General features: G+C 37.4%; 1 protein-coding gene across 1 annotated transcript in view; it reads right to left on the bottom strand.

The window, feature by feature from the left end:
• LOC139138447 (phospholipid-transporting ATPase ABCA3-like) overlaps positions 1–13,263 on the bottom strand; it is a gene marked incomplete at its 3' end in the record, with an annotated part of 33,156 nt that extends 19,893 nt beyond the window's left edge. The window contains 5 exon segments of the mRNA XM_070706833.1: positions 235–332; positions 2,224–2,365; positions 3,346–3,439; positions 10,867–11,075; positions 13,093–13,263. Coding sequence (XP_070562934.1) covers positions 235–332; positions 2,224–2,365; positions 3,346–3,439; positions 10,867–10,932 — 400 coding nt within the window.
• Between the last annotated feature and the right edge of the window lie 1,624 nt (positions 13,264–14,887).

Here is a 14,887-nt window from a genome sequence, read left to right on the forward strand (position 1 = left end):
TTCTTATCACTTTCACCTCAATGGTTTTACAAAGTCCGAATGGTTTCCATGGTAACATTTGAACTCTATACAGGGAAATGAGGTTGGACAATAAGGAATATGCATTTTCAAATGTAGACTCAATAAAGGGTAATTATTTCGAAAATAAAATAGCCTGATCACTGAGAGACACTACACAGCATATTCTACATCAAATCAAAACTTGAGAAATTTGTATTAAACATGATACTACACCTGGCAAAGGTCGCGTCATATTCCACAATGATATCAGGTCCCACATCAGAGTCTGGTTTGACACAACACCCTGTAGAGCTTCATAGAACTCTGCTAACCTAAAAATGAAGTTAACCAAAACAAATTTTTAAAAAATACCATGTGAATCAACCCGGGGGAATCAACAGGTACATCCGAAAATTCACTCTTCATAATATCAAACATGACAAAAATATATCAGTAAAGCAATACAATTTTAGAAATTTTTTTTTGGCAGTTGCAGATGTTCTACTGGTTGAGAAATATCTTGATGTGTTTTACTCTTTCTTTGCATATAAAGAGCAGCACAAATATGGAGGAGGGTGATACAGCAAAACAGGGGTGGGGAAAGATAGGAAAGGGGGGAGAATAATATGGCTTCATTCTCCAAGGTTCATAATTCAAATAATTGTTGAGTCCAAAACCACAACTTTTCACTCTCTGGATCACTATAAAAGTTATGTTCCAGGCCCTTTTGGTCAGTCACTTTACAATGGAGGACTTGGAAAGACTCATAGAAATATTGGCTTCTCTTTGAAATAAGTTTGGGCAAACTTCCTTGCATCAGTGTGATTGAGCTTAGGAAACTGTCTGTATGAGGTTAGATAGCAGTTTTGACACCTTGGAACTGCCATTTTGGCAAAAAACCTTAAAGGGGCGGGTTTTTTATCAGATGTATATAAGAGCAAATTGTCTAATGTGCACATCTTTCAAAGGAAAACAAGAGACTTATCACATAAACAGTTCATGCAACACAATCACTAATGCCAGAATCAGGGATTGAGGATTGCTGCTTCAAGTTAACAGCAGATGTTCAATTTTGTCTTACATCGAGCAAAATTAAATTTTTTGAAAGTTGCAAGTTAGCCTCTTTGAATAAATCAATAACAATTTAAAGTTCACCAGAAGTTGTAAACGGAAGGTCTATGGGCAGATTATGACCTTGAAATTGTTTTATAATGGCCCCCTAACTTTTTCATTTGGATCACCAAAATATTTTTCAGATGGTCTGTACTGACAGACTCCTGCACTAAAATTACAACTTCAAACCCTCTTCATCCAATTATTTCAATCTCTGGAATGATATCTATCTACCGTTGTCCTTTGAAAGATATTGAGAGGCTTTGGTGTTGTGGCGCCAAGATTTTCAAGACGGGTCAAATTTCTACTTGTTGAAATCTGATCAGTATGTCAGTCTCTGCAGTCAGTTCACACAAGCATCTCCTTGGAAACTAATCTGTCTCCTTGTAAGGACTAGCTATCGTGTAACAACACTGATCGATGTCCGTGACGCAATAGAGTGTCATAGTTCATTTGAAAACACTCAGAGTATCACTCAAAGAGACAATGTTTGTTTATCATAATTTATAAGCTGCTTTGTCTTTAGTTTCACATTTTTAAGTTACTACATCTACTTTGACTTCAATTTTGACATAGAAAGCTGCACGGTTTCATTTTTTTCAAAAGACTACGAATAGAAAAGCAGGAGTAAGTGAGTGAGTGAGTAAATGAATTATTGAAAGAAATTATCCTAAAAAGCACACAGACTTTTATGCATATGGACGCTGTATATTGGCAACTGTTGTTGACGGGGTAATGAGAGCACTGAGGGTTGGACTGATTCTTGAAACAAGAATTTACTGAATGTAACCCATGTGCATGTATTGAGAGAACTGCTGCACCAGATACTTCACCAAGGTGTCATTTGTCAGTGACACGGCAGGCTGAAGTACTGTGTGTGTTGTTGACCTTCACCAGTTTTGAAAATGAGTCTCAGTGCAATTATGCAATCATGATCAACAGAAGAAAATAAAGAACCGAGCTGAGAGGCAATAAACAAGGCTCTCCAAGGTGCTTTTTCATGCCTCATTGAGTACACTGCTTGCAAGCAGATCAACGTTTCTTGGATTTTTCAACCTTGTGTCCTCAAATACTGGGGTTGAACGCAGAATAGATTATGTTACAACTTACCCAGAGCTGTTGAATGAGTCGACCACACCGGATGTTTCACTGGTAACCGGATATCGGTGACACTGATTCTGGCTATAACACAGCAATGACTGGAAAAAAGGAAGCAAGCCGGCAGAGGGCATGGCTTTTCCATTGAAATGACCTGTCATGCAGAGAAACAACAACGACAAAACTTTCCTTTATATATACACAAAAAGAGAATTAAGAATTTGTGGAAGATTCTTTTAGCCTAAATTTATCAGCGACTTTTGATGTCAGTAGTGGCATTTTAAAAACTTGGTTTAGATCACGCACACATTTGTGTAAGCATTACAGATTCTCCTCAATGGCAGCTTGACGTCTTTTTAGTACATCAATACCTCACACAGGCATCATCATGTAGATATGTCCACTACACTGCATAAACTTCTATAATGCTTTTGCTATCCAAGTATTCGGTAAGGTTCCAACAACTGATTTCAAATGTACGCAATGATATTTATTGTCATAAGAAATACATCATCTTCACAGCCATGGTATGTAACTTGTAAGATATATTGTAGGAACATTTCTTACTCCTGGACTGTCAAAGACAGTACTGTAAATCAAACTTTATGAACCATTAACCATTAACATCATATCAGTAAAATTACACCAAAAAGTATTTGAGACTACAGAGCACGACATGTGCAACAATTCCTATACAACTATATTCTTACGAGGAACCTGTACAAGGAACTTGATCCAGTAGGATTTCTGAATAATCAAATAAATAAATAAAAATAAATACAGGCACTCAGCAGCAAGAAGACCCACTGGTACTTCCATTGTACCTGCCTTCCTAGAAAATTGTGTAAAGAATGAAAGTACAGGAAATTGCTGTCATTCTCCGTCTGTTACTGTCTGTCTGTTTGCTGGTTTGTCTGTCAGTTTCAACTTCATATCTGCATCCTGTGCTCATATCCTACACGTCAACATGGTAAATATGATAAAGCTATTGGTACTGTTAGTACCAGGAGCAAATGGAATCTGCTATTTGAAAGTCATGCACTACAGTTTGAAATAATAAGTATGTTCTTTACTGTCAAGTATGTTCTTATGAATCCCAGTGATTATTGAAAACACAGGATGCCATGTACTTACATTCATGCATGTGTTCTGGAGGCTTCCGACCTCTGACCCAAACCAAAATTAGAAAAATAATCAAGGGCCAAAACAGTTCTACACACTGTCGAAGCTGAAAACAACAAAAAAATGACATGATACATAATGATTGCTATGAATAATATGTACTCTTTTGAAGCAAAATCAACACTACATAAAATTGAAAAGAACCTTGATTATGTTGATTATTAACTTCTTATGTAATATAAATCTCTTGCTAAAATGAAAATTAATTTCACTTTTTAACGCAGCTTTTAGTAACTTTGACACAACTCAGATACATATTTACACGCTTGCAACAATTAATCAAATTAACTGCTAAAATGGTATGAAGTCTGTTTGGTCAAAAATCACAAAAATGAAAAAATCCTTGTGGTCAACTATTAACTATTACCAGGACAAAAATACCATTAAGACAAAGGCTTATTGTGCAATACGTATATTTGTTTTACTGGCAATACATCAAATTTACAGGAAACACGATGTAATAATTGTTCCAGCTGAGTGATTTGTTGGACATTGTTGGAGCTTATGGAATGTGAAAAACTGTGCACCTATCGGTATCACCTTTGACCTTTCAGACTCTTTTGTCTACCCATTGTGATCGACTCCTTTGTTATATCGTACACAGACATCAAAAATTGAAGTTTTCGACAATCACCTACATTTTGCTCAGGGAAACTTCAAAATACTGTCCGTAACACCCAACTAAGGGAAATTATCTCTCACAGGTACAATTCACAAAGTTCTGGTGGAGAGAAGCAAATTTCCTTCACAAATAGTCGGTATTTATCCACACTAAAAATGGCTGTCTGACTGAGTTATCGATATACATGTACATGCTTCAGGGAAAAAATAATTTTAAAGTTTCATTCAGACCAACCAGTCAGGCACTTTATTTTCATTACAGATGCTTATTTTCATTACAGGTACACGTATGCACTTGTATAATGAAAGAATTAAACTTTTACCTAAATTTTCCTAAAGGAAGGTTTCAACAATTCTATTTCAAAATAAGGAATAAGATCAGGGGCCACAGTGCAAATTTTGATAACAGAGAAACAAATGACCTTAAATTCACTGATATTTAAAACTCAAAATGGCTGCTACTCCTGTGTTAACTCGATGAGAAAACATTAACTTTTTAATTCGAAAAATACAACAGTTTAAATGTTGCCTTTTCCAAGAGCTTCAAAATGAGCCCACACAGTGGTAGATCAGTGAAGTACTGTAAAACTTTGAATCTGAATGTTGCTCCCCAAGGCCAATTCTAGTTAACCCTTTTTTCTGCAAAGTTCATATTTCACCATGGTCAAGTTTGTTGAAACTAATGAAGCACAACTGAATTCAACATGTATGTCTCGTTTGTTGCATTGTAACAAAAACATTGAACATTTGAAGGCCCTTGAAATCACAGATACTTTAAACATGATTTTTATGGACTAAAGCTGTTGGAACAGACCAGAAATACTTATGGTTTTGGCTCAATACCGGTTTTCACTGAGTTGGCTGATGGGGAAGTGATACTATCTGGCAGGTAAAAGGTTAAGCTCTTAGCTCTGGAGAGAATGGTAAGTCTAGATTTAAAGCCTTTGCTCTGTCCCTGAGGTGAACACTGTCTGTTACTGAAAAAGTGGATCTGGTAACAGAGAAATATCAATAATAGGGATGCATTGGTAGCTGAAAAATCAACAGACTTTCATAATTTGAAAGATTCTACGAGAAGAAGCCAGACATTAACACACAATTCATATAAACATAAAATCAACAGAGACAATTTCTTGATAAGAACTAGTTATGCACAATTATTCTGCTTGTCTAAACATAAGTTTACAATGGCCATAATTTTTTTAACTGGTCCATAGAATGTTTACAAAATTTCATTTAAATGAGGCCATTTCATTGGTAGACTCCAAACTTATCTCTTTGCTCAATTTCTACAATATATTATTTTTTCTTTCTAGTTTCTTTCGATGTGCTTTTTTGCTATATATCTCTCTGGCAAAGTATAAACACTGAATACATCTGACCCAATTCTCACAGGTCTCTCATGTTCGAAACCTGATGAACTCTCATAATGACCTTCGTCTTGTATTTCAATGAACCTTGAAATTAACCCTTCTTCATCTTCACAGCAAATCGCACAATGTTATCCTTGTTACATTATTTCCCCCTGCATTTTTTTTAATTTTAATTTTTACATGTTTAGACTGCATTGTTATTGTTGACAAATGAATTCTAGTCTGGACCAGAATTCAAATGTAAACAATAACAGTGCATTTTGCATGCATAGATGCTGTGTTGTGAAGCTAAATAGTTGGTATTTCAACATGCTTTGTGTGGTAGAGCAAGAGCTGGTAACTGACATACAAATCAAATACAAATATAGTGAAAAAAAATCATGAGAGTTACAGCTTATTTCATTGTCAAATTTTTTACAAGAAAAAGGTTCTGTGAGTACACCTTGCTTTTTAATACTCAGCCAAAATGTTTGTCCAAAGTATGAACTTCAAAACAAAAAATATCCTCATCCCTTCTCTAATTCCTGTTACACAGGTTATATTCTAGACTGAAAGATTCCGTCGCGTGCGGGCGCTCCGGCGCACTGCGACCTACGACCCTTAAAGGGTCGTAGGTCGCAGTGCGCCGGAGCGCCCGCACGCGACGGAATCTTTCAGTCTAGTTATATTCATGGAAACATAAAACGTAATTTAATAGTTGTGAAAAAGAAATAGTGGAAGAAGCTGTGTGTCTTTTTGTCGCAAAATCTAATTCTGTAAAGATGACATGAATTGCTTAATCATCATATCAATAAGGGGTTGTCAATGGTAAAAGCTGACCCACAAGAAATGTAATTCTTTAATTTGGTGTCAATCTCCTGTTCCCCTCAAAACAAAAAGAAACTCCTTCATACGAAAAATTGGTTTTACCAAAACTGTGATTTTATGAATGGAGAATACCAGACCATTTTTAAGGCACATGTAGTGCAAAATCTACATAAATGAATATGGATAAACAAACTTTACATTTAGACTGTGAAATCATAATATGGTTTCATGGTCGGAATTTCTCTTACTGTATTTTTTGTTCCGGTAGAATCCTTATTACAAATGTGATATATACAAAACGAATTAGGGTGCTCCCTCCCCACCCTCCCATTCCCGAGATAAGAAAGTATGTTTCTAGTACATCAGCTTTTAATGGTTAATGGCCCCTAAGTGGGGCAACAGGTGGGTGTGGAAGCAACAGCCTTCATTACTGTTTTGCCTTATGGCATCATCCCTTCTGTGACAATCTGTTAGTTTGTACTTGTAGTTTTCTATACAAAATATAGACCTAGATAAAGTGCTTGGGGGATGGATAAGGATGGAAAGTTGAGGGACAAGAAGAAGAAAATGTCTATATTCAATGTCAAAAATCAAAATTTTTGTATAATTTTTGACCAGAATCACACAAGATATAAATGAAGGAATACAGACATTTTGATGGTTGAAAACTGTGCAGACATTTTCATGGCGGAATATAACTCTTGAAATTGAAACATTTGATTAAAACTTCTGAAAATGACGTGAGAAATCTGCCCATATATTATTCAAGAATCATGTTGTCTTTGTGCACTGCCAGGACCTTGGCCTCAAGAACCACTGCCATTGAACAATGGGGTAACAGAAATGCTTTGAAAGGTTCTGAGCTTTAGAGTTCACTACCATGGTTTGGCCAAAACCCATTGATTGTAGACCTGTTTGACAGAAAATGGGGTCGAAGGTGAAAAGGTTAAGGTGGGTCCACTTTTCATCACGTATCAGCGTATCAGGAAATGACGTGCAGATAATTGTTATCCGAATACAATCAGCATCTGTTGACAAACTAAGGACTCACCAATGCACAAACCACATGACAGGTGATAAATCTTCGAATGGATTGTTAGACTCCGTATTTTAGCCATCTATCAAGTTAATGGAACTGAGTACACACCTAAGTTGTTGAGTAAATATCTTTGTAGTCCTTCAATTATATTCATGTCATGCTCGTACGCTGTACATAAAATATTGCATGATTCGATATATATCATGGGGCATATACATGTAAGCATACTTCTAAAATGACGCAAGTATAAAATGTGTTTCTAATGAATTATGGGATAGTTTCAAAGGGCCAGTATCTGTAACTTTCGGTGATTTTTTTTCCACTGTTTTTTGTTTTATGTTTTGTGTCAATAAAAAAAAAATTTCTACTGTTGTTTTATGTGTCAATAAAAAATTTTTTTCAAATCCCAAAAGCATGTTGAAACACCTACTTATTTAGCTTGTCAGTTCAATGTTACTTTTTATGTTTCAATTCTAGTCCAGATCACAATTCACTTGTCAACAATAACAATGCAGTCTACACACATTGACATGCTGAATACTGTGTATTTCAACATGCTTTGGGGAGTCGAACATGGCATTGTAGTTGACATTTAAAAACAAAAAGTGACCCTTTCAAAGAAAAAATAGAACTCATGGTATGAATAAGTAACAAAGGACTGATGTAAAAAAATAGACGAGAATAAACGCAAGCAGGGAACAGTAACATTCATTGTTTTCCATTTACAATATATCATTTTGTGGGTTGTACGCTGGTCATGCTACGTTGAAATGTTGACAAGAACTTCTGCCTGTAGTGTTTCACTTCCAAATTCTGCATGCGTAAAAGCAGCAGCATCAATAAAACAAATAATGACCCAGCTACTGTCATCAGATTTCATATAAATTGCCATAATATTTAGATAAGAAATTCTGTCACGCTGCGCCAAAGTCCTCTTTCATTTCAAATTAAAAGGCGTATAAGCTTAAATGGTCTACACAGGTGCAGCCAACGGAGCTATTCATCGAAAAAGCTATTCCAGGAGCAATATTTGAGGGCAGGGGAAATTATAATTTTGCTTGGGGAGGGGACATATTTTTAGGTAGCAGGGGAGCAAATTTTAGGTTTTGTCGGGGAGGGCAGATATCAGTTGATCAGGGCTCCCCCTAAGTCACCAAAATGATTAGCCAACTGATTAGCCAAATCAAAACTCTTGTAGCCACTTTGAGCAACTTTTAGCCACTTTATGATCTCAAGCGTGGCAATTACAGCTTTCTCCGCATTCAGGAGTTCCTAATTTTACAAATCGAGAATGTTTTGTATGATGTTCCTGATAGTTTTTTCATTAAAGACATATTTATTCAGTTTATATTGAATAATCTGTGTTTTTATGACATTTCCAGGATAGAAATACTTTTTCATTTCAGATGGTAAACTTTTACCACCAGAAATAAAATAAGGTATCAATTGAATTCTAAAAATCTGGTAGCAAAGTGAAGCGTATATTACCACAGGTACAGAACATTTCTGCCGCATTCATTTAGTGTTCACAGTATGATAGCTTGTCATAAGCTACAAGCTTCTCATGTGGCAAATTTATGCAGTCTTCCATAACCAAAATGTTTTAGCCACAAGAATAAAAAAAATGGTGCAGGAGAAAGCATTTAGTAGCACACTGGCAGTGTAGATACAATTTTGCCCCGGTGTTACTTGTATGTCATAGTTGTGATCAAGCAGGCTGAATAGCATTTGAGTATGAGTATTTTCTTGAGACCAAAGGGTTGGCAAAACATTGCTCATGTAAAACAAAACACAATGATATATGTTCATTTAAATTACTCACTGTTTGAAAGTATACATTGTTTTAATGATTATGATAACATTTTAACACAGATATATTTTCATGTGATATTTTGATATGATAAAGAAATGTCTGGTGATGTTGACTTCTACATCATTAAACTGGTGGTATCTACAAAAATATTAAAATAATTCAGAATCACATAATTTCTTGTATAAGTTATAACAGTTTGAAATAGACCGAATTAACAATTTTAATGAATTGTTGCTTTAATGTTTACATGCAAAATTGCAATTCACAAATGTGATGATTTGACAATGGATATGCTTACTGCAATTACTGTCGACAATATCCCTTTGCAATGACTCTTAATAAATTTAATTTAAAACTGACAGTCAAGCTGAATGCCATTTAAATTGGAAGACACCAATTTGAAAATTACCTTTTACCTATTGACCACCCTAGGTGGCTCTTTTAAACCATAATTGTGCACTTAAAGGGTCTTCATGCGTGACATCACATGATGAGATGACCTAGACTTGACCTTTCAGAAAACCTCAGTTTTTCTCCTCTTCCTTCGTATTATTGCTCCGTTTGTGAAATTTCCCTTTTAAATTACGGTTTTTACTATCAAACTGAGTAGTTGCAGGCCAAATTTTGATTCTAGCAAAGTAGGTAAAACTTCTAGATAGACTAGGACTCAAGGGACTCAAGGAGGCAAAACAAAGCCTCTATGTACCGCAGACGGAACAGCAACAATGTCTGCTCCACGTACCAGGGAATTTGTAACTTTGTAGAAAGGAGAGTAAACTGTTTCAATACATTGCAACTTTGTAGGAAGTAGGGTAAACTGTTTCAACATCTTACGACTTTTTTATTGTTAGCTGTAGTTTTTGTTGAGGTGGCACCTGGGCAGGAAAAATTCATTAGCCACTATGTTCGCCAAACTGGAATTTTGTAGCCATTTTAAACTTTCTTTCGCATTTGGCTAATTGGCGATCGGGTAGCGGGAGCCCTGGTTGATTCTCCAGGGGACAGGGCTTTGCGAAAAACGAGGAGAGGGGAAGCCACTTTTGAAACGGGGACAGGGGAATTTGGGCCATGGTGTTTCCAGGGTTGGGGACACAGGGCAAGTACAGGAGCCAGTCAACCTTATCATTCGGGATGGAAACCAAATAGAAGGCCATTGCAGTACTGTATGATGTCTTCAGGGGAATGTTAGTTTTCAGGGGAAATTTTTTCACAGGGCAGGGGAAAATCGACAATATTTTTATCTCAGGATAAGGTAGCTTCATGTCTGCTGGGGAAATGGAATGACAAAATTTTGAGGGGAATTTTTTTGCAGGGCAGGGGAAATCGGCAATTTTTTTGCCTCTGGGCAGGGAGCTTCACAAATTGACAGTGGGGAGGGGAAACAGGCAAAAATAAGTGGGGAGTGGGTAAAAATGAAGTTTGAGTGGGGAGAGTAAGTTAAAAAAATTTCAGTGGGAGGGCAAATTATGAACAGCTAATCAATTACCCTAATGACTTAAAATTAGTCAATTCACATTACTTGTCATGCACAATATATCTTGTCGTAGTAAAGACCCCTTTAAAAGAGCATTGTTCGTTGGCTGCACCTGTCTACATTCATTTTTGTTATTTCACCATGGAAACAATGCATGCTACTATAAGACGTCTCTCTTAAATCACCATGACATGATATCATTTTTGCTCATATATGACCCAAAATGACACAACTTTTCCTATTACTGTGTCAGGAAAGCATTTGTCATTTTATTGACGAAGGACCAATACTTAGACTTTGAGGACCTTTGACCTTGGGAAGAAAAATATTCTGACTCCATTCTCACCTTGTGTCTGCGACGAAGGGTGAAATTCTTCCAGGACAGCAGGTACAGTTGAGAGAAGAACTCCATATTGATGTTGAAGGGCAATAAAACCAGCAATTATATATGAACTTCAACTTGAAATGAAAAGTAGAGAATTTACAATTTCTAAATCAACCCCAGGTGTCTTGAATCTCTGTTGTAAATATCAATCCAGTGTTGCCATGGCAAATCTGTTAAAAGGGAAATAAATTAGGAAAATTTCATTAAATTGAAATAATTTTCCTTGTGTCTATTATCATTATTCACATCTTCAAATTAAGCTACTATCTATGATTAGTTTTGTGGCAATTGATGATATTAGTATCTGTCCCTAATTATGTTGATGGGCCATGGAGACTTGCACATGCCGGCCTGATAAAACAACAACTTTTGTTAAAATGCTCCAGAGAGGATGAATTTTAGTTCTGTACTGGGAATTCACTGGAAGGGAGGAAGAGGGCTTGGACGTAAACATGGCCATTCATCATGTCAGTTTAATTTTAAAAAGATATTATCAACAGCCCATGGATGCACCAAATTCAACAAGTGTGACCTTAAGCCACTTTCTTCATCTTGATGTTGACCTTTAGAGGCAGTGGATGAGGAAAACAAACCCATGGTTAACAAAGCTCGTTGCGTTTACGGGGAGGGGAGGAGGTTGAGATGTATAAGGTTATAGTGCGCACATGTGCCAGTGCATGTTGTAGAGGGACCGTGGCCAGTGACAGACAATCTGTAGAAATTGTGTGCATGTGTGGTACTCAATGAATGTTCAGCTTTTGTTCTGACATATTTGTTGTTCAAGAGTCCCATAGTTGCGATTCAAAACTTGTATTCACGGGAGGGGGAGGGACTTAGAATGTAATGGTCCCGCACAGTTTGCAGTATCTCTACATTAATTTGTTCAGTGATTTTTATCACTACTAAGTATATCCTGTATGCTCTGAACAATTCACTGCTTTATGCATGGCTCTAATGTTGGAAGCTTTGTAACCCAATAGACGGGCCGTAGGGTAAAGTCTGTGGTTACGCTCAGTAGCAAATACAAACAAAGCCATTTTATGGTCCCCTGTCAAGTTTTACCAAAAGAACTTCCGCGTGCATTTGTAGACCATAGAGAAAAACCTAGGGTTTATTACTTAACAAATACTTTGTACTTTTACACAACTTCCTCTGCACTTCAAAGAAGTCGACAAGTCATTCTGGGTGGAATATAAAAGAAAGTTATATTTTGGCACTCACAGTTTTCTGCTGACTATGATTTTGGGTAACCAATAATTCATAACTTACTAATAGCAGTAAAATATGAATTTCCTGAAAGGTCTATGAATGTCAAGAGATTTATGACAATTCCACTTGTTTAATTAAATTCGACAGTTGGTGATGGGATGTAGTCAGTGACTATCCATACCGGGATCATGAGTTAGATAACGAAAGTATATCGGAAATAGTAAAATTTATACAATGTACGTGTATAAGGAGTACTGGCACAATATTTCAAATAAATTTTACACATATCAAAACATCAAACACAATAACTTTCTAGTGTCACCGATAATGAGAGTATTTTAGGCGATATGGCTAAGATCAGAGAAGGAATATCAAGAGATGACGTCGCATCCACTAGACTGCTCATAGCCCTGTAAATATGATTAACAAAAAATATTTGTGTCTCTGACTATGATTCGTTCGAGTTTTCCCCCAATCTTCCAATTAGAGTCAGGTAATAAAAGTTTGCAAACTGAGTCGAACCATGGAGGTCTTGGAGGTCTACCCAGGCCCTACGGTCGAATAGTGCAGTGCAGACAGTGTACACGTGTACATCCGCTGCCTGGATCATCAATCAGCCGAAGACGGTTGTTACTCGAGTCGAGGACAACGTCAGTGCATCAGTTGCCTCAGAGACATCCATGCTCAAACTGACGGGGGCCGTCCACCCCACGCCGGTTTACATGTAGCCCACACATTTATGGTGCTTCGATTATGTACCTGTGATCAATTAATCTACAATTCAAACAAGGCTGACACCTGAGAAGAGCTAAACTACTCGAAAATGTGCAACTGGTTTCAAAAAAAAGAGTACGAACTGCCATTACCAAGGTGACACTGTTCTGAATTGTGCAACAAACGTCATATGACAAAAGGGAGCGAAGACCGGGGACAAATTCTGCGGGCAGATTGATAGAAGCAGTAATAAATACGACTTACATAAACTTTGCATTAAATCCTAGCACCATTGGTCCATGTTTGGCGGGGAATTCGAGACACTTTCTGTTTCAAAACCGCTCGCTAGTTCAGAGCGTTTCGTACTATGCTGTGTCATGCATTGCGCTGTTGTTGACTTGATCAGACAACATACATAACAGCTACAGCTGACCTAGAGGTCGACCTCCTCCGATCTCCCGTCGTTGGTGGCGCACTAACAGGCTGCAAGACACGATGAGGAGGACCACAGGCGCTCCTTAGCTGGGTCGTCTGCTAAGTAGATCGATTTTCGGATCGATCTATTGATCCCGTAGTCGATATGCCCGCCACTGCAACCTAAATAGGTTGCAGTGGCGGGCATATCGACTACGGGATCAATAGATCGATCCGAAAATCGATCTATTTAGCAGACTACCCAGCTAAGGAGCGCCTGTGGGACAGACTGAGATGAGGAGAGCCGCGGGTCAGCTTTCTTTTCGTCCAAGTTATTAATTGTATATTGAAATTTGTGTTTAGTATATGTGCGTTTCCTTTTGCTAATAGGAGATCTTTTTTCAGGCCCACTCGTGTGCTTTCCTGTGACCCAACATACAAATGTATCCACCTTTCATATCAAGGAAAATTGACAATACACTTGAGCGGCACACTGTGCACACGATTCTAGTTGCATTGGTGGAGCTCAACAGAGATCTCTTTTTTTACCTCTATAATTCGTACTAGTTTGAACGTACAATCTATGAGTTGCAGGCGCTAGAAAAATTATCAAAAACTTCCGCTATCCTCTGTTTGATAGATATTCGCATATTCACCCTTAGTTATAGCCACAAATGTCTGAACACGGGGAGGGGCCGGGGGGCAGTTGTTTTACAAAACGTGATCTCAAGTTTCCCCTTTTATTTTCAACGCGAACTTGTGTTCTTGAACCACAGGGAATCCACGATAAACAAACAAACAAACAAACAAACAAAATAGATAAATAAGAAATAAATAATTAAATATAAGGAAAATAATAAATTGAATAAGAATTGAAATAATTGACTGAACAATACATGGAACGTATTCAAGATGCGACGTCAGTATCACTACTCACAATTTGCTCACGTCCCATCTCGAATGTGTTGTATGTGTTTGTACAGACAATTACTTTAATTCTTGTTTGTTTGTTTGTTTGTTTGTTTATTTCTTAACCCTGGCCTCCTTGTGGTTGGGCATATCAATCCCAAGATTTTGGGTGAATGTCGAAAGAATAAATTTCTCGCCTCGTAGTAAACGGAATGGGTAGTTCCATATGACATAGGTGAATGGGTGTGTGCCGCCAGAATAGGTCACTTTTTCGGTTCGAGAAAACTTTACACCCGATGTACGCGACATTGGTTTTTAACATGGGGAAATGTCCCCATGCTTCACGTGAAATTTCCCAAATCTGTCAAGAAAATTCCGACAAAGGGTCATTTTTTTGAATATGCATGGGACGATGTTTTCAACTTTGGCGGCACACATCCGAAAAAGATCGAGAAAACACCTACCCCGGACATTTGTTGGATGAGCAGATCGGCCACGCATCGGCTTTTCTGAAATTCAGGTAGACTATCCACAGTCGCTTGGCTTTTCTTGGCAGCAGTTACTGGCTGGCCTAGCCTTCAGGTTCACCCATGATCCACGCAACAGCCTGACAGAGTATAATGCTTCAAATTGTTCTCAATTTACGCTGTTTTGATATTGATATACCCACAGACTTGAGACAAGTGTGGTAAAATTCAGGCTAAATGGGCTATTAAACCATGTCATGCAGGGTACC

The sequence above is a fragment of the Ptychodera flava genome, chromosome 8 (assembly GCF_041260155.1).
Source record: "Ptychodera flava strain L36383 chromosome 8, AS_Pfla_20210202, whole genome shotgun sequence".
Taxonomy (NCBI): domain Eukaryota; kingdom Metazoa; phylum Hemichordata; class Enteropneusta; family Ptychoderidae; genus Ptychodera; species Ptychodera flava.